Below are 21,875 nucleotides of genomic sequence, written 5' to 3' on the forward strand. Positions count from 1 at the left end.
ACTAGAATCGATGGATTTGTAACGCAGAATATTTGCCATGAGTGTTGTACCCATGGAAAACTTTGCTGGTGAATACTTTCACATCTGAATGCCTGTCTGCTATGGTGAGAATGCTGCAGGTGCACTCCTGTTGGCATAATCAGTTGTTGAAAGACATTAAGACTAGAATGAAAAAGAACCAAATGTAGTTCAGTGATCAAATGCAGAAGGATTGGTGAGGATCTGTTGTCTGTCTGCCTTCAGTCTGAAAGATCCTTTTGCTGCTGAATAAGCAATTAAGTATTATGCAGTTACAGTTAAATTAAAGCCAGCTGCCTTTTTTATAAGTTTCCCAGGTAGGGCACTAGCTGCAAGTGCATGCACGTAGGAAAAATTCCAGTGACCCTTGTTGAGCTGTCTTCAAGTCTAAAAACCATTTGAAGAGGTAAAGAACTTAAATGCCAGATGTCAGGAAGCCCTAGCCCGAGCCTTACTGCATTGGGTAGGGGCACACAAGAAATTTATGGGTGCAGGCTAGACAGGTAATTGAGGCTGAAGGTAATGATCTCCTTGGTGCAGCTCCTTCAGCACTAGATTTGGGCTTGGCCCCAGCAGGGAAGTAATGTACTACTTCTGTTGACTTGTGAAAATCCCTTTTCCCAACAGCTGTTTTCCTTCACTGGGTATCTTGTATGCAGAACTGGGACTCTACTAATTTTCCATCCACTTACAATGCAGATGAGTCTTTCAGGGCTTGCTTTGTGATGCAGTCTGAGGCTTCAGATGCAGGGATTTCTAATAGGAGGTAGCTGGGGAACCTCAGTCCTTCTGCATTCATATTGGGCTAATTCGTATTGCCAAGCAATAAGCAAAATTTAAAAATTCACACTGCAGCAAATGTATGTTGTTGACATTTGCATACAAGAAATATCTAGCCTGCTTCACTCTGCAGTGTTTAAAACTACTTGTTTTGAAAGACTAAAAATCATGTACTGTATTCTTGTTTTCATTTTTCTTTATCTCTTCAGGAAGTCCCTTTTTTCCACCCACGCTTAACTACTTTTGTGTAAATGTAATGGTTTAATATTATTCCCTTGAGTACTTTTGTATATTTATAGCATCTATACAGTAAAAAGATGCTCTCTGAATATCCTGCTGTAAGGATTACTTTTCATTTTAAGACGCCATAAAGAGGATATAAATTAAGGCTGCACTTTGAACTGATTTTTCTCTCCCCCACACGTTTAACGTGTTTATTTGTCACTCTACAATGTTCCAAGTGCAATGCTGGTTTAAGGATGGGCGTTTTGCTCACATTTTGTCAGAGAGCTTTCAGTTGTGGATTAAGTATGATGCATTAATTTGAATCTTACAGAATCATTGTGTAAAACTTATGAGTTTAAGCAGGCCTACGTAGATTAGCACTAAGCCTGTGTACTTGGACAGTGGATCCTCAGTAAATACACATTTTTGCTGCTGTAGGTTTTTTCAGTTAAATTTTAGTGTCAGCAGATCATAGTGATATATGTAAATTGAATACTCAACTCCTTACTGAATTGCGTATGGTATTCCATCAGCGACGTTCTTACAAGCCTGGACAAGATCGTTCTCACTCTGTCTAGAGCTCACAAAGGTGTGGAATCCAATCAAAATATGAATCTTGGATAAGATTGCACAGACACTTCTTAATAGTGCAATGAGGGTGTCTGTTTAAAAAACTATGCTATTCCCTTAACATTTTTGACCATCTTCTGTTGTTCAGCCTCCTGAGCCTTCACTGCATTTTCTTTAGGGGTCTGTGTTTGTTTACCATAAATTTGTTGCTGTTTTTATTCGTTCTAAGTCTTTTTCTGCCATCAGAATAAAGAGGCTAGCTATAATGTATTTTTGTTATATTTACATCCCTTGAATAACTCATCTTCTCTGTTTCTTCATAGGCATTCGACCTCCGATCATGAATGGGCCCATGCACCCACGCCCTTTGGTAGCATTGCTGGATGGCAGGGATTGTACAGTAGAAATGCCTATTCTGAAGGATGTAGCCACGGTGGCATTTTGTGATGCTCAGTCTACACAAGAAATTCACGAAAAGGTAATATTACAAAGATGTAATTTAATAATTATTAAAATACCTTCTTTTTCTAAAATAATGAATAGATCCGGTGTTAGCTATGAAAATGCGTTAGGCACTGCAGTTTGGTTAATTGTTGATTAGAAATGACCACCAGATCATTAAGGTAATAAACGATGAACAAAGACAAATGTATCCGTTGAAGTATGTTTCTGTGCAGCATATCTTTGGCTGGATGTTGTCCACATGCTTACCAGCTGAATTAGATTCATGGAGAGAGTTAAATCAGGGAAAATTATATTATTACATGATATTTTGAAATGCTTCTTGGAAACACTGTTGCTAAGCTTTCAACTGGAAAGCCAAATATTAGTGTCAGATTGGAAGTTCTTCTCACAGCCAAACTTCTCTGCTTAGCCAAGGAATTGTGCAGATTGGGTTAGAAGGCTGCATGCGCTGCAGATTGACGCTGGAAAAGAGTTTTGGAACAAACGCTGACAAAAAATGTATTTAGAAAATGAAATTAAAAAATGCATTCTGTGTGTTATCCCAAAAGTTTGCACCTTACCTATGATTTGGGCAGGTGTAAAATAACCAGTTGTTCTTAATATTGTCAAAGGTTTTCTCGTTTTCTTAGAGGGATGCCCATTTTTTGTGATGATAGCCAAGGATGCCAGCTGGCACATAGGCCTGAATTTTCTCTTCAGAGACTTCTTTCAGCATGAAGGCCTAGCATCTACCCCAAATCTTTGCTGCTCTCCAGGCAGCAATAGAGCCTTTTCACATCCATATTTCTGCAGAGGTAGAATTAATTTGATGAAGTTATTGTTGGCTGGCAGAGTAAGCCTCAAATGTCAAGTATTCCTTCACCTGATGAAGGATGAAACCAGCTTCTGTGGAGGTAAAAAATTGTAATAAATATGACAGCAGAGGAGGGCAATCAGGGGTCTCTTCCAGGGGAATTTATTTTCCTCCTCTCCAGTGAAGATCCATGATAGACAAGTACAATCAAAGTATTAACTTAAAGGCTTGTTGGGTGAGTGTCTAAATCCACTTCTGTGAACAGTGCCTGTGGTTTGTGTGTACTGCTGAGTGCGCTTCAGCTGTGAAGGAATTCTGTCAGCTGAACTGAGGTGCACCGATATTCCTGCTTCTCTACAAATACATCGTTGGACTCGTTCTATGCTAATTATGGTAATCCTCAGGCTTGTTACAGGTTTTCAGAACCTTTTCACTAACTTGTAATTGCTTATTTGCTTTTCATTTTCTTACGTAGCACTGTTTAAACATTTTAGAGCCTGGTGTCTGTATATAATGGGAGACTTGATCTTTTCTTTGACTTTCTTACAAAGCCAGCCACTTGCAAATAATACCGATACAATAATTTCCCATCTGGCATTAGGTGAATAAACTTTTTTTCTGTAGTTCCTTTCACGTCAGCATCCTCTTGGTGAGAACTCACCAACAAACTATTCAGCTTGTAATTATCTAAGAAAAATATTGTTATACAGTAAAACAAAAATTTAAAAAATCATTGTTAAAGCTTTGAAAATTTTTAGGAGCTACCATTGTATTTTTCCTTTTTTTTTTTTTTTTTTCCCCCCCAACACTGAAAGAGAAGATTGAAGAGGTTTTTATTCTGTATGATACAGCAAGCTAGAACAGCTGATTCTCATGTTTCAGGCAAACGTAAGAGATGAATCCCCTCTCCTGAAGCCCTGCTTGTAGTTCCTCGGTGGCTGTCTGCAGACAGATTTCCTGTCTAACCTTCACCTCTCTCCCCATATAGGAATATGCTGTTCCCCTATAGAACATTAGTCAAGAATGATCTTTGAAGTTGCTTTTGGCATCATCAGTACTGACTGAATGTCACTAACTTGTTTTGTTCAGCTACTTTTTAGATATGAAATAATTCTAATGCGAATAGGAGAGTGGAAAAGAAAAAAAAAAATGTTCCTACCAGGAAATCTGCATTCCAAACACCTTCTTTTCAGTTCATTAGTTGTTTCTCACAGCATAGTTAAGACTTCTCAGGTTATTCTTGAATTGTAGGCTAGAATCAGAGTTGGAAAAATTACAGTTCATGACTTCTTTAATGCACTTGCACAGTCATATAGAAAGCCATATTTATAGTTGGCAGTTGGGGATAGAATAATCTCAAAGTCTGTTTAGTTTGTGACATTCAGTTTTGAAAGAGTAAGATTTTACTGAAACAGAATGCAAATTTCAACCTGGTTTTTACCATCTCTTGAAGGAGACCAGTGTTTTCGCTGTGCATGTGACCGGGACTATTCACTATTGTGGCAGTGAAAGAGAACCTGGAAGTAATGAGAGAACAAATGCAAAAAAGTAAAAACTTCTCTGTATTCATAAGTAATTTGACATGCTATTTTTTGTAAAAAAGAGTTAATTTGTAAGGGTCAAAACCAGTAACAATAATCTAAGTATAATACTGTTCTTCGTTTAAAGAACTACTTAACCCAACCATTTTTTTCTCATTTTTATGTATTCAGAATTAAAACGTAACATAAAGCTTTATTTCTGTCTCGTCTATTTTTCATCATGTTTAAGTTGTTTTTGTCTTACTGTTCTCTGCCTCATGCCATTGTCAGACATGTGATACATGAAATAGCTAGATTCTAGTGACAAGGACTAAATAGTGGGTGGAGAACAAGCAATATAAACGCTGTTTCACTCCCTTAATAGGTAAGAGCAGTCTGCTCTTCAGGTGAATGCTGACAGCTGCACCATCTGTATGGTCTTGTGCTTTGTTTACTGAAATCAACATGTTTTTTTTTCTGATGCAGCAAGGCTGGGGAATTCTTGAGTGACATGAATGCCTTTCCTTAGAAACACTAAATATTTTCTCTTATCAGTGGTGTGTAGCAAATGAATTTTTCAGATCTTGAGACTGAAAGTCAGCACGTGCATCGCAAAATGTAGCTTTGGAAAAGTATTTAAAGTAACTGAAACTTGATGAGTAACAGGTAATCTGTTGTTGATCTTCACAAGAGTGTATTCAGCTCATATACTTAAGTTTGCTTCCTTTTCTTCTTATCACATCAAACCAATTCATTCTTCGTGAACTCAGTCATTTATCTGGAAAATGTGTTTTCACTAGCAACCAGTATGTTGTCATAATAGAGCTTTTCGCAAGTCAAAAGGGTGATGAAGTCCAAAAATGTTTTGAGTTTACAAAGTGTTTGCCAGGTGATAGGTTTCTGCAGCAAAAATCACAAACCCTAATCCATTTTCATATTGTTAAAGTAATATAACGTAGATCAATTTAATGAAGTGCTGAGCACTGCTTACTTCCATGCGAAAAAAGCATTCACTTTTTACTTCCACTGTTCACTTGCAGTGAAAAAATGACTGTTTCCAAACCGTATTTGAGGTACAGGAGAGAATATCTTTATTTTTGTCCTGCTTGTTGAATACCTTATTTGGAAATGGAATTTTAATAAATCTTCAGAAAAAGGTTTAAGATTAGAAGTTGCATGTTTAAAGCAACGTCTAAAATGTTTGTAGATTTGTAATGCATATTCCTGGCTGTTCTAAATGGCATTGCCTAGTTAATTAAGATGCAGATTTTAGATAACAGCTGTTAATTTGCCTAGATCTGGCATTAACTCGGCTTGCGTGGTGATGTCTGATCATAGGGAAGCGAGGGGTCAGCAACTGGGCAGTAAACATTTTGGAAAACAAGAGGGATTTTTGCTGGTCGTGAGAGGGTTTCAGGGACAAGATGATAGTTTACATTTCTGTTTTAAGATGGCTAGACAATAAAGGAAATAAAGAGGAAAAAAAAAAAAGAGGGTCGTGTAGTAGTTCCTTGAGACAGATACCCAGATACCAACAAACCACAGAGATTACATTTTTTCAGAGAAGCAGGGAGGCTGAGAGGTCTTAACACATGCAGTGAGCAGGAAAAGAAATTAGGATTTGAATGCCACTGGTATGGGTGAAAAGCAGGACATTAGCAAATGCTGTTACACCTTAGTATGTGTGCTAGTTAAGGAAAGTTTTCATCAGATCGGGTAATGCCTCACTTTCAGTTCTGGAGTGATTTCCTTATGTCAAAGAGTTTATTCGTCATTCTCTTTTTATGGCTGAGGAAATTAAAGTATGGAAAATAAGTAACTTGCTTAAGGTCACCAATAAATAATAACATGTATTAGGACTCTGCTTCATCGCAGGTCAAAGTATTCGCTGCTGTTTTGGAAGGGAAGTTGGATGGTGAGGCTGTTTCATTCCTTTGAAAAGGCTGCCAGTGCTTAAGTGAATACTGGCATTTACTGAGAGTGACCCAAAGTACTGAAATGACTTTGTACTTGAGGACATTTATTGCAGTTCTTCAGAAATCTTCTTTTATAAGGTTTCACTGACACCCCCTCAGTCCCTCTGCAGTAGAGAAAGCGGTTTGTTTTCAGGACTGTCATAGATATTTGCATCTGAGAGGACACAGTATGCATTTAAACTTTGCCTTCTAGGTTCTTTTTATTATAAATAATATTTATGGCTCTGTGAAGTTGAGCATTATGCTTGTGAGACTGCATCATGGGGAGTGGTGGGAAGTGGGAACTGGGTTATCTGCATCCTATCAGGGGAGTTAACTTAGTCATTTGGGGTAAAAATCCACTTTAAGATTTTTGTGTTCCGTTTATTTTTTAAATAGGGATCATATTAATATCAATAACAGTTACCTGTTAAACTTGTTTTCTCTTTCACAATCGTATATAAATCTGCCTTCTCAGAAACTGTCTGCAAACGTACGCGGGGGTTTAGTTTGTTCCACCAAAAATGTAGGAGTTGATCAACGAAATAAAAATTAGGTTGCTTCCTTCCTCATTCCAGATTGACTTGCTTTTTTTTCTGTCCCTTGCCCTGTTCTATCCCCCTTTTCTATCCCCACAGTCCTTCTCCCTCTGAGCACCATTCGCGATTTGCTGCTCTTCCTCCCTCCCTGGCAGCTTCCCCAGCCAGCGCTTCTCCTTCCTGCAGTCTTGTTCCTTTATATATATATAAAGAGAGTATATATATACATGTGTGTGTATAGATATATATATATATATATATATAAAGAGAGTACACTTTCCAGCTACATAGAGCTAAACATAAAAATAATATGCAAGATCTGGTAATACAAGTCTAAGGTACGCAGAGGGAAAATAGCTATCCCTGCAAACTTCAAAAGATAGGAAGCACAGCTGACTAGGAATGGTTTTAAACCAAAATGCATATGCTGGAAAGTCAATTTATGTGAATCCGTGTGTGTTTTCTTGTTCTGTGTTTTTTTTGTGTGAATATGTGGTTTCCTACATGTTTTCTCAAATCATTTGGAAGGAGAAATTGGAGGATGGAGGGTGGGGTGGGCGGTGTTTCTGACTGGGTTTACTGCTTCGTGCAGATGCCCAGCTACTCAAAAATCGGAGGACCAGGGTTCTCAGTGGGAAGTGGGAATACAGCCTGGATGATAAATCTATATTCCAGCCTTACAAGTGCTTAAGTTAAAATGCATCAAATCTCTGGACTCCTGTTAAAAGCACATAATGAAATCACCTTCACAGGGATACTGTGTTTCCGTATCTTTACTTTAAATATAAATGTTTAAAAGCTGAACTTCCTGTTCAGTGGTGTAGGACGAGTTTTCAATCACTTGTGTACCTAGGAATTACCTGTAGAAGCATTTCCAGTCATTACAATTATTATCTAAGGCTGCTTCAAAGAAGAGCTGAAGAGCTTTCATAATGGAAGAAATGTTTTGAAACTGATGCAAACAAATCAAGCGTGCTGCTGTCATTCACATGAGTCTTTGATTTGTTCCTGTTTTATTAATGGTCAAATAAGATGATCTTTCCAGGTTCTTGTTTGTTCAGCATTGAAGCTGTAATCTTGCATTTGCACCAACAAACTAAATACTGGTTGAGCATGCTGGGTTTTATTTTTAGTTTTAACTGTGTTCGCTTGCAATGGATCCTTCACACTGTTCTGGTGAGACTTTGCGAGCAGCTGCAAGCCTGCTGCAGCCTTCCTCTGTGTTACCAAGTATCGATCACAAATTTGACATATTGCTGCTTTTTTGCAAGTCAGATAATACAAGTTCTACTCAAATTAAGTAAAGTCTATGTGGATGTGCAAAATACCTCAGGTCTGTTGGTGACACTAGAACATTTAACTGGCGATGACACAGCAAAATCCAAGCCCAAGAAATGCAGTACCGTGTGTCTCTAGAGCCAGATGAAATAGATCACTTTCTAGTGATGACTTCCAAGAGGCTGGTTTAAAAAAAAAATAAGTCTATATTGTCATTTTGTGTGTATTTTATAAATGTATTCTGTCTCTGTGTTGAAGTAGCTTAGTATTTTATGTACTGTGTTACGTTTTCGTGCTCTGGATTGATCTGCGAGCCTTTGAGATCAGTCTTTCAAAGTGAAAACTAGCAGGGTATGTTTAGATGACTGAAGAAGAAAAAACCTTCTGTTCCATTGTTAACATGCTATATTTATGCTTTTGTAACATACTCAGGATCCTAAGTTCTTCTCCAAATCATGAGGCATGTATGCTGTAACGGTGACGGTGTGGCATTTGGCAGGATGGCTAAAAGAACATGGTGGTGAAATAAGAAAAAACAAATAGGAAAATGTTTTAAAAGGATTTCAACATTCAATATTCGCTGCTCAAGATCTGTTAAGCTCTTTGAAATAGAAATGTCTCCTGCTACAGTGTCATCAGTTCTCTAAGAGCCTTGGAGACCTGGCACGCTGTGAAAGCAAAGTAGTCATTTTGAGGTTGAAGAACAGCAGAAAGACCTGTCTGAACAGTTCTGATTGGAAACGATGTCAGCTCGTTGAAGAGGGTATGAAAAAGGCTTTCAACAAGCTGTAGCTTCACCTGGAAGTAAGTCAGTAACTGAAGGCATAAAAATTATGCAGATGGGCTACCTAATCATTTGGTAACAGAAGGAAGCCAACTCATGTCCTGTGTTTCAACTTTTATCTCAGATCCTTTCTTCCCGAAAAGCACAGCTGTAGTCAGATGAAAGCAGGAGTGGCTGCTGAAGGTACGCAGCTCCCTCTGCTTGTTCTCTATCTTCTCTATCAAATTTTGCCTGTTTCCTTTCCATCCAGGGGATCTTGAAAGAGTGTTATCTGACTGCCACATACCTGAAATTGCTTGCTTGTTAAATCTGTATCTCGCTCAGATTGACAGGAGTTGATATTTTAGTAATAAAATCATTGTACTAGAATTTGGTGAATGTTGCATCGATTGAGTTTATTATGGGGAACTATGAAAAAGCACACAAAATCCCAGCACCTCTTATGCATTTGCCCCTGGGTGTACTTTTATAAGTGATCACTAAATGACTCCTATGTGCAGTTGTTTCCTAAAGATTGCCAGAACTGCTTACATTTATGTTGGATTTCAGTTTCCTGTGTTACACTCAGATTTAGTTCAAGTTTTGTTTCCACTCTGGCAAGCTTTTTAGACTTCCTTATGTGCATTTACTGTGTAATGGCTGAGTATATATTTTATAAAAATAATAGCAAAGTACAGAAACTCTACTTTTTTAAAATCTGTGAGTGGCGTTATTAAGTCATCTTCAGATTTTCTGTTTTTTAAGTCAACTTCAGATTTTCTATTTTTTGCCTTTTTATTGTACTTTTATCACATGACCAGCTGCAAAAAGCAGTAGCATAATAAATTGATGCAAGATAATGCACAATACCAAGAGACTACATTTTGGCAGTGCATTTCCTTGCTAACTGGTCCATAATCCTAGAAGTTCAAACACTATGAAGAAAATCCTGAAAGATCTGTCATGTGCATCTGTTTGTTACATATCTCATCTGGTGGGTAAACGAGTGTGGAAATGGCTAGTGTCAGCATTAAGCCATAGCTGAAAAATATTCTTCCTTTCACTGAACACATTCCCAAACTTCCAAATATTTTTCAGTCTCCGTCCAGTGCCAAGCCATAACCTGAACGGGCCCCACAATAGAGTGTAATGAGACCAGGCCGGAGATCTTAGAGACCAAATTACAGTCTTGTCTGGCTGAGTTAATAAAATGTCAGATTATGAAGTGAAATTCCCAGCTGAAACACTGATTTTAAAGCACAAAGGCCTCAGCCAATTCAGCTGTCTTTTAGCCCCTACTTCACGTGGCTCGCAGAGTAGCCGCAGCTCTGTGCACACAAACACAGGCCCCGTTGGTCTTTTTGGGGTGGGCAGCAGGGAAGGAAGGGTCTGCCTGCCACAGAAGACTTTCGGTGGGCTGTCAGAAGCTGTAAACTACTTCAGGTTTCATACGAGCAAAGAGTGTTTTCTCCTGGGTTACAGCCTGGGAAGGAGAGGATGTGGTGATGAGGCAGAATGGGGAACGTGGCTAACTGGAGAGGGCCAGGAGGGTATCACAGGGAGCGAGAGGTACCTGAAGGCAACAGGATAAAACTTGGGGTTGTGACTTGGAGAAGGAAGCCCTGCTAGAAGCTTGGGAGTGTGAAATAAGACATGCATTAGGAAGGGAAGGATTCCGCTGTGTGCTTTAGTCAAGGGATCGGCTGTCAGCGCGCCGCTGGCCATGCGGAAACACGGGTCAGGCGAGACTTCATTAGGAGAGCTCTCCAGTAACCATCGGGTTGCTGACAGTACTGGTGTTGGTGTAACAGAGTACAGAGAGAGACCTCAAATAGCACGGTGCCTGCAGCTCTGGTCACCCCAGGGGAGTTGAGTTCAGGCTTGTATGAGCACAGCGAAGAAGTGTTAGACCAGCCAAGGGGTAGAGAGATGTCGTCCTAGAAAAGCCTGGAAGGACTAGGCTTGCGAAGTGCAGCCAGATTGTGACAGGGGATATCATCGTTGCCTATAAATAAAATTTGGACTGTAAACACCAAGGAGACAAAGTACGGTTGGAGCAAATGGCCAGCGCTGGCACCAGAACAAATGGATGCAAGCTGGGCTGTGAATAAATTGGGGCTGGAAACAAGAAGAAAACTCTGTGTTGTTGGAACAGGGGGATTTTAGAACAATCTTCTTGTAGGGATTAATGGGACCAAAAAAAAAAAAAAAAACACACACAAAAAAAAACCTACCTAGAGGCATTTTAGGTGGGCATTTAGTCAAGTTACAAGGACTGTTTCAGGTGCAGACCTCACCAGGCACATGGGCTTGGTGCCGTGGGAAGTCCCCACCAGCAACAATGCCACTGTGGAAGCAAACCCAATAAACTGTGTTCTTAACCTGTCTGTAGCAGCTCAAGTAAATGCCTTCTGATGAGTGCAGTCTTGCTGATTAGTGGCTGCTAGCTGTAATCTCCAAAGGACTTGTTTGTACCATTAAAATCAAGGAGTTTTGTGTGCATATAATTGTTTGTAGCATCAGAGCCTACAGCTGTTCTTTGAATTATGTTGTAGCCACATACTTCAAGGCTGTGTCATTTCTAATTTTCTTGTAGTTCTTCGTCTTGCAAGTAAATCCAAATTCTGCTCAAAGGAATCCTGGTCTTTATCTGACTTAGAGCTGGGGTTACCAATCTGGGGGCACCTGTTGAAATACCATAGATTAGTTTATGAGATATTCATAAGGAGCAGTTTTCTTTCATTTTCATGGATTTTGTTTACATTTGCTTCTAAAACATTTTGTGTATCTTAATTTTTTTAAATTGTTGCTTCGGATCTTGGGTTTCCAGCAGGGAGTTGTAATGCTTTTTGTGAGATCATGTTTTGCCATAGTAGGGTTTTTTGAAATGATTTATGTTGATTAATGGTACATTTTTTTCCTTACACTGGAAAATGCTCATAAGTAGCCCAGCTGATAGAATCTGTGCATGCACCAAGCCCAAAAGTGTATCGAATAAGAAATGTAGAGCCTCCACAAAATGTTCACATAAGGTCCTCGATAGGAACGACATGAAGTCATTGCAGTAGCTTAGAAGTTGAAATGATTTGAGCGTGTTCTATATCTTGTAGAACTTTTAGGTTATTAGGTAACACACTGAAGGTGGAAACCAAGAAGTGTTTTGAAGAAGTGAAACAGTCCAGTTTGCATACAGAGGAAAATGTGTTCTGCTTTCTGAGCAATAAACTCCTATCAGCTATGTGACATGCAGTTTCCTGGCTTGTTTGTTAGCGGAATTTGAAAACTCCTGGGCCTTGTGTGCTAACCTTTCTTCCCCTTCACACCCCCTCATTTTAATCTTTCTTGAATAGGTTGGATGTGCTTTCACATTATTTGAAAGATATTCAAACCTTTATGATCCTGTCAGTTTATTTTTGCTCACAAGTTTTTTCCTTTGCAATGTTTTTGTCTTGGTACAATTTCTTACTTCGTAGAGGTGTTAGTTTTTGTGGATAATCTTATTTATACCAATTTCTGTGACTTCAGTTTTCCATGTATGAGAGCTCAGAGTGTTGCAGCATCAGTAAACTGCGGGACAGACACTTTTTGTATAAATTGACAAATTTCAGTCTCTGTTGTCCAAGGGTTTTGTAATGATTACTGAATGTTTTCTATTCAGGTATCAAGTGGTTTAATAGTGCAGTGAATGCCTGTACCACTGTGTGTGTGGGGAAGAGATTGCTCTGTTACTCCATTCAAAACTGAATGTCAGCTGCTGAAGCATAAAAATGCTTGCTGTTTAAATCGAGTGCTTGCTCCCATGTGTTTTCAGGATGCATGTACAGATGCAGTCTGGTAATTCTTGTGTTTAGGGTCCAATATTGCAAAGTATCTCCTGTGAAATGAGATCTTCCCTTCTTAATAAGAACACATACAGATCACTTAGCTCTTCCTAAAACTGGTCTCATCATGCTGGGACAGACATATCAGATGGGGAAAAAAGTCTAACAAGAGGCTGGAACATACTTGGGCAAATAACCTTTAAAACAAAAGACCTGGATTCAATGCTTTTACAGTCCTTTATCCCTGAAAATTTGTATACTTGATTAGGCTGAGATCCTATGAAAGAAAAAAAAAATAAGTATTTTTTTTCTTCCATTTTACTTGTAGGTACTAAATGAAGCAGTGGGTGCACTGATGTATCACACTATCACTTTAACACGAGAAGACCTGGAGAAATTTAAAGCACTTCGAATAATTGTCCGAATTGGCAGCGGTTTTGATAATATTGACATCAAATCTGCTGGAGATTTAGGTATGACTATTAAAGACATTGTTTTACATCTTATACTTGCCTCCAGAAATTCGATAGCATCTAAGTCTTTGCATTAATGTTTTCTGTATAATTTATACTAACATAGTATGTAAGCTGTATAATTTTCTCATCAAAGTGTTTAAAAATCATTATGGAGATATTAGCATTAGTTAATTGAGTGATAATATTAATAGCTTTGTGACAGGATGACAATCTGCCTGTTCAAGATAAATCCAGGGAGTAAGGCCATAATTTTTCTTTCTTTCTTTTTTTACCCCAGTTGTGTATTTTAACTACTGCCTACTGTAATCCAATCACAAAATATAATTCCATCAGCATGGAAAACTACTACTGTTTGAATAAAAAATGAGATCATTATCAACTGTCTGGGACTTATTTATGATGCATGAGATTTAGTACTAAAGCACTCCATAAAGTAGAAATATCGATTTTATAGGAGAATCAGTTGTTACAGCTTCAGAATAAATTTAGATACTGGAACTATGAAGAGATATTGCTTAGTGTTTCACTGCTTAAAAAAAAAAAAAGTCTGATTTATACTTTGCTTACTTCAGGATAACCCATCTATTATCTATAATCTACAGGTAAAACTGTACCACTGGATATCAATGTATACATTTTTTTTGTTCCTTTTCTAATTAGGTTGAAATTATCAAGTATTATAGAATCACAGAATGGTTTGGGTTGAAAGGAATATTTAAGAGCATCTAATTCCAGCCCCCTGCCATGGGAAGGGACACCTCCCACCTGCCCAGGCTGCCCAAAGCCCCATCCAGGCTGGCCTTGAGCACCTCCAGGGATGGGGCATCCACAGCTTCTCTGTTAAGTGCCTCATCACCCTCAGAGTAAAGACTTTCTTCCTAATACCTAATCTAACATGTTTCAATAATAAATGTGTTTTCCATTATGAAGATCTTGGAAACACTTAAATAAGTGTGACAGTGCTTAGTCCTACTAATAGCCCCACTGATAGAGTGAGGAGGTGTAATGTGGCTCTGCTTATCAGTAAAAGAAAGTATAATAATCCCCAGTGACTGTGTAGTTTGCACAACAGGCAGAGGCTAAGAACATTTTCTTGAGTTTCTATAAAGAACAGGTAGATCTGAAGGCATGCACAAGGTTGCGTTCCTACTTACTCAAGTAGTGCCAAAGTTTGGTGCCTGAGTTGTGAGCCCCAGAAACCATGTTATGCATCTAGGGACTGCCCTGGAGTAAAATCCTGGATCCAAAGCCCCAAAACCTAGGTATAGCTCCCAAAACCCCAGAGCCATCATGAGGGTGATTTCTGTAGAGAATCCCTGATGAGAGGAAAATCTTTGCAGGTTTGTTGGCTATTTGTGCTGGATGGTAACCTGAGCTTACAACTCAAATGTGAGGCTCAGGGGAGACCTCATTGCTCTCCACATTTACCTGAAAGGAAGCTGTGAGGAGCTGGGGGTCGGCCTCTTCTCACAGATAACCAGTGATAGGACTGAGGGAATGGCCTCAAGTTGTGCCAGGAGAGGTTCAGGTTGGAAATTAGGAGACATTTCTATCAGAAGGAGCAGTCAGGCGTTGGGACGGGTTGCCCAGGGAGGTGGTGGCGTCACTGTCCCTGAGGGTGTTCAAGGAAAGGTTGGGCCTGGTGCCTGGGGACATGGTTTGGTGGTGACATTGGTGGTAGGGGGATGGTTGGACCAGATGATCTTGGAGGTCTTTTCCAACCTTAATGATTCTGTGATTGAAGCCACAGTATAGCAGACTAGGGACATTCTCATTCCCGTGGCATGGTAAACGCCACATGCCTAATCAATCCTTCATTGAATCACATTGTGATTAGACTGAGTTACACAGTTAGGACCCATCCCATTTGTGCATTTCAGTATTTACAAAATACAATTGTCCACTCTTTCAAAAGCCAGTAAATGCTGGAAGGCTTACAATGTGAAGTCTCTCCTAGTAGTTAGGGCCAAATGGTTGGAATTAGATACTAATGCATTGCTACTGGGACAAATCTCTTTCCATTCCTTGAATGTGCATCTCAAGGAGGTAACCTGAGAGTTAATTGCTCTTTGAAAAAGGCTTTGATTCAGTCTTGAAATACAGGACAGAGTTAGACCCTAAAGTATGACATTTTCCTGAAATTCCATAGTAACTTTTGGAGTAATTTTCAGGGAGCTTGCTGGTGAAGTTGTTACCAGTTTTTCCCATTAAGTATTATTTTCATGTTAGTGCTTTTACTCTTCTTGAAATGGATGCAAACAGATGTTTCTTGAATAAAAGCTAGATGATCTGGTCTTTTTTTTCTTCAGTTTATTAATTGTTGAGTAGAAAATACATATGAGCTGTAATTGTAACTGAATGCAAGTGAAGGGTAACAACCAGTGAACTCCTGAGTTTTTCAGCATTGAACTTGTGCACAAGATTACTGAAAGCAGTGGGGAGTGGGAAAGGAGCACTGAAGCAGTTAGATACGAGAAATGAGAAGAGTACGTTATCTTTTCCTATGTGAAATGTCTCTTCTCTTCATATCATTGCCTCTGTACAGCTGCTTGTTGTGGTTTACGATGCTCTTGCCTTTTTGAAATCAGCTGGTTTTAAAGGTGGTGGAAAATAGAGAATAAGAAATTTCTACAACTTATGAAAGAAATTGCCTCACCCTTTTCCCTAAAAGGGAAAACCTTTTATAGGAAGGAAGGTGTAAGGCGAGTTGAATTCCTTAGCTTCCCACATATGTAATATAACTTAAAGTCCTTTTAAACCATTTTTTGTTGATGCCAGCCATTAGGATACATGCTTATTTTATTCGTTTTGCCATCTAAAACTCGCGTTTTTGCTCCATGAAAAAGACCTTCTGAATAAACAAATGCAGCTGTTTAATGTGATGCACTTGAAGGGATTTTATGTTTCAGTCTAGTACTTTTTGTCCCATTCGTGCTCTTTTTTTCATTTTTAAAATACCGTGAGTTTCACACTGCCATTGATGTTAGCAGGCTGCCAAGATTAATAATCCAGCAAATGATGCTGTTTTATCTTCGTGTAAGTCTACAGAGCAGTGACTCAGCAGAGACAAGAAAAATAGTTCTGCAGCTTCCTTCTGTTGGCTGTAGAAAGAAGGAAGGCATTTGAATGGAAAACACAGATAAATTCGGTATAAGCTTATTATTTGTCAGATTATTGTTATTACTCTCATGGAAGAGCATGTTGGGTTTTCTTCCTTGCTTCACAAGACATACTAGTGTTAGCTGAGGACCCACTGAATACTTACTTATGTAAAACTCAAACAACTAGACAGTGAAAACAGTATTAGGGTGTTTTTTTAGTATTCAAAACACTTTTTTTCTCCACCGTGAAATTACACTGTACACTGTTTGTGATCTCAGTCAGCAGGATTGGGAGTGAAAAATTAGCAGGAGCTGATGATTACAGGGAGAATGTAGTAAATAGAAAGGACACAAACTTTTTTCAAGGAAACATTTTGCTTCACTGCAGTATGTGTTCTGGAAGTACACGCTTATCCGAGAGAAACAGAATGGGGTGACTGACACGCAATTACATTTGCTGGCTGCCTGAGCTGTTTTTTGAAGTAAAAAATGGAATTTCGTGAGTCTTGGATCAGTCCACCTCCCACAGCTGTCTGTGGAAATCTGTAATGGTCTTTTTGCTCCTTGGTCTTGCACCTTTTTCAGCCGTTGAGTCCGTATCCTAATAGCTGTATTTTTGCATTACCTTTCCATACCACGCAGAAGCAGATTTTGTATTTCTGTATTGATATTTAGAGGGTTCTCTCTTTAATTTGAAGGACCAGGGAAGGACTTGGATTCTGTTTGTAGCAACTGCACAAACCCATGTGCAACAAGAAACAGATCGTTCCTCCCTGTGTTGTTACTACCCATATATGTACTGGAAATAATAGTTATCCTGTGAAGGTTTGTAAGAGTTGCTTTCATTTTAAATCAATCTTTTTTATAATGTATAGGTAGCTTTTGGGAGGGTATATGCTCGGTAGTGGAAAGTAACTCATACAATGAAATGTAAACAATGATCTTCAACCTTACTGGCTTTGTGCTGAGAGAAAGGCATATTTCCTTCTGCTATTCAAAGCACGTAGCCCAGTGTGCATGTAAAATGCTTACTAAGACATCAGCTTGGTTATTAAGCTGCCTGACATCTCGTATACTTCTGTGGTTTCAGTAGTCTGTTTGCCTTAGTTTGGAAAAACAAAAGTTTTAAAAAAAAAATCAGAACAAAACCTTTGCAAGTCTTTATGAACTGGTTTGTCATGTATTGTGTCAGGGATTGCAGTCAGAAATTTGGTATAGAAATACCTGTAAATGTAAACATCATGCTCCTGAACGGCCATCAAATAGGAAGAAGTGAGAATTACTTGGCAACCTGGTATCCTTTCCACCCATTCTTTGCAGGGATTGCAGTGTGTAATGTGCCAGCTGCCTCAGTAGAAGAGACGGCGGATTCTACCATGTGCCACATTCTGAACCTGTACAGACGAACCACCTGGCTTCACCAGGCTCTGCGAGAAGGCACGAGAGTACAAAGCGTCGAACAGATTCGGGAAGTGGCTTCCGGAGCTGCCAGGATCAGAGGGGAGACCTTGGGCATTATTGGATTAGGTATGTTGGCTGGTGAGGTGGTTTAATGCTCCTCGCCTCCTATTGCTTTAAAAAAATTACGAGGATTTGAGCTGTTAAAACAACACTAGTTCACTCCTTTCCATGCCAAGCATTCTGTATAATACCACTTCGTTCCTGGTGTTTATATATCTCAAATGTTTTCCCTGTAGGCATCATCATTTCCCTCAGACAACTATTTTTGCAATTTTTGCTGTTGATATTCCTCAGTTCTTTGAGCTTCTGGACATCTTTTTGCTGGTGTCAGGCACGCTGCTTGTAAGACTCCATCGCTTCCCTTTTCCAGAACAAGGATCCTGCTACACCAACCCATTGTCACCTGTATTTGTTCTATTCATCGTTTGTTGTCATATCTGGTTCTGTTTGTGCTGTTTTCCTTTTGCTGTTTTTAATATGTCTGAAAAGTGCTTGCTGCAGGAACAGTCTGCAGAGCAGTTACTTCTTGCATTTGGTTGGGCTGCATTTGAATCTGTATTTCAGCTCAAATGAGAGGAAAAATAAATGCAAGAAAGTTTGAAATGCTTCCAGACCTAATAAAATCACCTACTTACCTCTCTGAATGTCCCTAAATGTGTTTCGGCATCTAACAGATGGACAAGCTTGCTTGAGACGAATTAATTGCTGTCTGTTGCAGACGCAGAGAAGAAAAACAAGCAAGTCAGTTTCTATATAAAAATTATTCAGTCATGTGCTTGTCTTATCAAAGATCTGATGGACTGTGGATGTGATTGCTGTGGTATTCATCTGCAGGAATTAATAATACGATTTTGACAACAGGGCATCATACTTTAATGACTGTTCCAGTTACACATTGCTGTCAGATATTTCAAGCCATGAACTCTTACTTTTTGGAATCCAAAAATGCTTGGCGTTACGTACCACTCATTTGAACGAGTGCACAAGGCAATAGAAAGCGTCTTCACACTTAAAGAACAGCCTTTAAAATGTGACTTTCAAGGAGATAGTCATGAAGTTGCTTGCTCAAATCTATACCCGTGTATTAATGCACCTCATTTAAACATGATTATTGCACTCACAGTCACAGCATCTGTACATAAATAATAGACAAATCACCTGCCGTGTTTTAAAAATGGAAATATGCATCAAGTTTTTGAACCTTAAGTCTTCGCTTACATGCTATGTGCTAATTTGCTGGAGACATCTGTCCTGTTGGCATTGTGTTTATTGTGTTACGCTTTAATTCCAGGCTGAGCTGAGAAAAAAGCCTTCATTTATTACTGAATTTCTTAAATGAGTTTTCTGTGTGCTGTTTTTGTTGCGAATGACTGGAAAGTATAGAGAAACAATTTGGATAATCAGATTGCCAGTATGTATGTAATGCTGCATGAGGTGCTAAGGGTTTTTTATTGCTTTTGTTTTGTTTCTGTTTGTTGGTGTTTGTTTTTTTTTAAAGATGCCTTTTGTGTGCGTGGCATAGTAAAAGGCTGGTAAATTCTGATTTTAAAGGTACACTTCTGTTGCAGTTATTAACCAGCAATTTTCTGCAGTCTTTGATTGTTCCTATTTCTTTTCCTACAATGGAATGTTCACAGCTTTTAAAGTGAGTATTTTAAAGTTTTGAACATATCCACTGCTTGGTTTTGCACATGTATGTGAATATGCCCAGCGTTGTGACTGAGCTCCTGTTCTAACAAACTCCAATATAGATGGGTATTTATGAAGAAGTCTTAGAAGCAGTCTTAGAAGACGTGGAAACACAGCTATGCTAGGTTTAGCATTTGGGCACTTGAGATGCTTAGACTTTGACATACTCCCTTCCCTGTTCCAGATCACTACAAGAGGGTAGCTATCTCTAGTTTTAATCTAAAATGTGTATTTACAGCCATGTTCAACAGACTGTTGCCCTTAGGTTATGTTTCTCTACTAGTGGCCTCTTCCCACATATTTAGTTTTGCCTCAATTTGTAATTGTCTTATTAGGATGTGTCAGCATCAGAGCAGCTGAACCAGTAAGAGGCTATGAAGTGAATGTAGCACATACAAAACTGTTCTCATCTTTTGTTCCTAAGTCCTGCTGCTTTCCTCCAGCTTTGTGTAGTGTCCTTTTGTGTTTACACACTTCTGAGATCATCCCTTATCTCAGCCCCAGCTATTTTGTGCTCTTGTCTTAAACTTGTCGTCTCTTCGGCAATGGGTTGCATAAATTGCATCATTTTGCTGCTGCAGCACCTCAGTCCAGACCTTCACATCTGTTCCTGGGCATTTTTTGTAGTTTTTATTTTTATTTTTAGCCAAAGATAAGCATCCCAGCTCTTGCCTATCTCTGTGCTAGGGAACGACTACGTCATTCGCTCCAAAGCTCCAACTACTCACTTCCTTATCCACTGGTCTAGCCAAGCTTCATGACTCACTTGCCTTTTTCTTTCCATCACCCACTCTCTTTTCTTTGCCTCCTCTCATGCATATTCCTGCTTTGACACTTGGTCTATCCTGCTTAATCCCATTACTCAGTGCTCCTCCTTTAAAGTTAACCCCATCTCTCATCCTCTGCTTGTACTGGAGATAAGCAAAGACTCAACTACATAATGCCCCCTTCATGTGCTTGTTGGATACCATCCGTCATTGTTCCGTTGTTTGGTTAGCCTCTGGGTTCCTCAGGGCAGAGCCTGTGTTTCTTTCTGTCCTTCTGAAGTGTGTGATTCTGTAAGCCTAACATAAATAATAATATCACATCATCAAACAGCTGTCTTTGTCACTTTTAGTCTTTATTACTACCCAGTGCCCTATATTTCAAGCGATGCGTCACAAGCTTTGCAAGCTTGGATAGGAAGCCCTGTGCTGAAAAAAATGCTACCTCTTCACCTTTTATCTAGGCAGATAGGTTGTAGGTATTTTTGTTGTGTGTTTTTTAGATTTTTTTAAAACAATATTTATGAGCAGCAGCATGTAAGTACTTGGATGAGTTGATAGCTGGAGCTGGTTCTGCTGTAAGGATGATTTTGCAGCAGCGAAGGCTGTGAAATCACACTCCCTTCCTCTTCCTTCCCAGTTACAAATGCTGGTGACTAATAGCTAATGCATTTCCTCACTCAGAAGAGGTGAAATTCTTCCAGATCAATTTGACAGTGCATCATAATCAGCATTCATCACTCAGTTTGTCTTTCCTCACCTGCTGTGTTGTCTCACTGGTTCCACATCCTGACTAGACGCTGGCCAAGGCACCGATCAGCACGTCAGACAGTGAGCTTTGAGCTGGGTGGCATTGCCATGCAATAAATGTGGCACCCCTAGCAGTCCTACGAGCTCATCTGATGTGCTCACCAGGAGATCCAACAAAAAGGCACGCTCCACAAAGCAAACCATGTATCAGAGATCTCCAGGAGGGATTAAAAATTGCCCAGATTCCCCACAGCTGTTGCAAAGAGCTGCTAAGTGTGAGCACTTCTTATTTCCATGGAAGTCTACAGGCACCTCATCAACATTTCCACGGTACTGAGGGCATTTAATAAAACTGTAATACCAGAATAGAGGCAGGCTCTTTGCCCAGGGGCTGGGTGGAGATCATTGACGACTGCAGCTCCTATATTGTTGTGCTTGGACCAGGTTCGAGTCGAGGTCAGGATCAGAGGCCCTGCAAACTAGGACACTGGGGGGAAGTTGCTGAGTCTGACTACCAGGAGACCCAGGAGTTTCTGGTGTGTCTCTCTTCATGCTGCTGGTTTGACTGGAGTGAAGAATGGGCTTTGCAAGAGCCTTATATAAATCTCGTTATGTCTGAAATAGGCTTGGGTCGTTTTTGCATTCCTGCAACTGTATGGAGAGTGCATTTTGTGCATCCTTCCTGTATCACAGACCAAGAAGTTCATTTAATATTTTGTATTTCTGAATTTACCTCTCCTCGGAAGCACCCAAGTCTCATGAATATTCATAGCAGTTATATATGCTCCTAAGGTAAAGTTGCCTTGAAGGTGGACGCTTTTTGAACTGCTCTCTTCTTGCAGTGCTCAGGAAGGTTTTTAGCCACCCCTTGTGCCCAGAAGAGTCGCATGTAATAAAAGTCTTTCAG

The 21,875-nt window shown here is 39.5% G+C and overlaps 1 protein-coding gene across 18 annotated transcripts in view; it reads left to right on the forward strand.

Moving 5' to 3' along the window:
• Positions 1–21,875, forward strand: part of CTBP1 (C-terminal binding protein 1) — a 229,174-nt gene that overhangs the window by 188,605 nt on the left and 18,694 nt on the right. For all 18 annotated transcript variants that reach the window (XM_027455711.3, XM_027455712.3, XM_027455713.3 and 15 more), the window contains 3 exons: positions 1,917–2,071; positions 13,056–13,200; positions 17,625–17,831. In XM_027455711.3, the coding sequence (XP_027311512.1) occupies positions 1,917–2,071; positions 13,056–13,200; positions 17,625–17,831 (507 nt within the window). The remainder of the gene's footprint in view (positions 1–1,916; positions 2,072–13,055; positions 13,201–17,624; positions 17,832–21,875) is intronic.

Source organism: Anas platyrhynchos, chromosome 4, assembly GCF_047663525.1.
Source record: "Anas platyrhynchos isolate ZD024472 breed Pekin duck chromosome 4, IASCAAS_PekinDuck_T2T, whole genome shotgun sequence".
NCBI classification, from domain to species: Eukaryota; Metazoa; Chordata; class Aves; order Anseriformes; family Anatidae; genus Anas; species Anas platyrhynchos.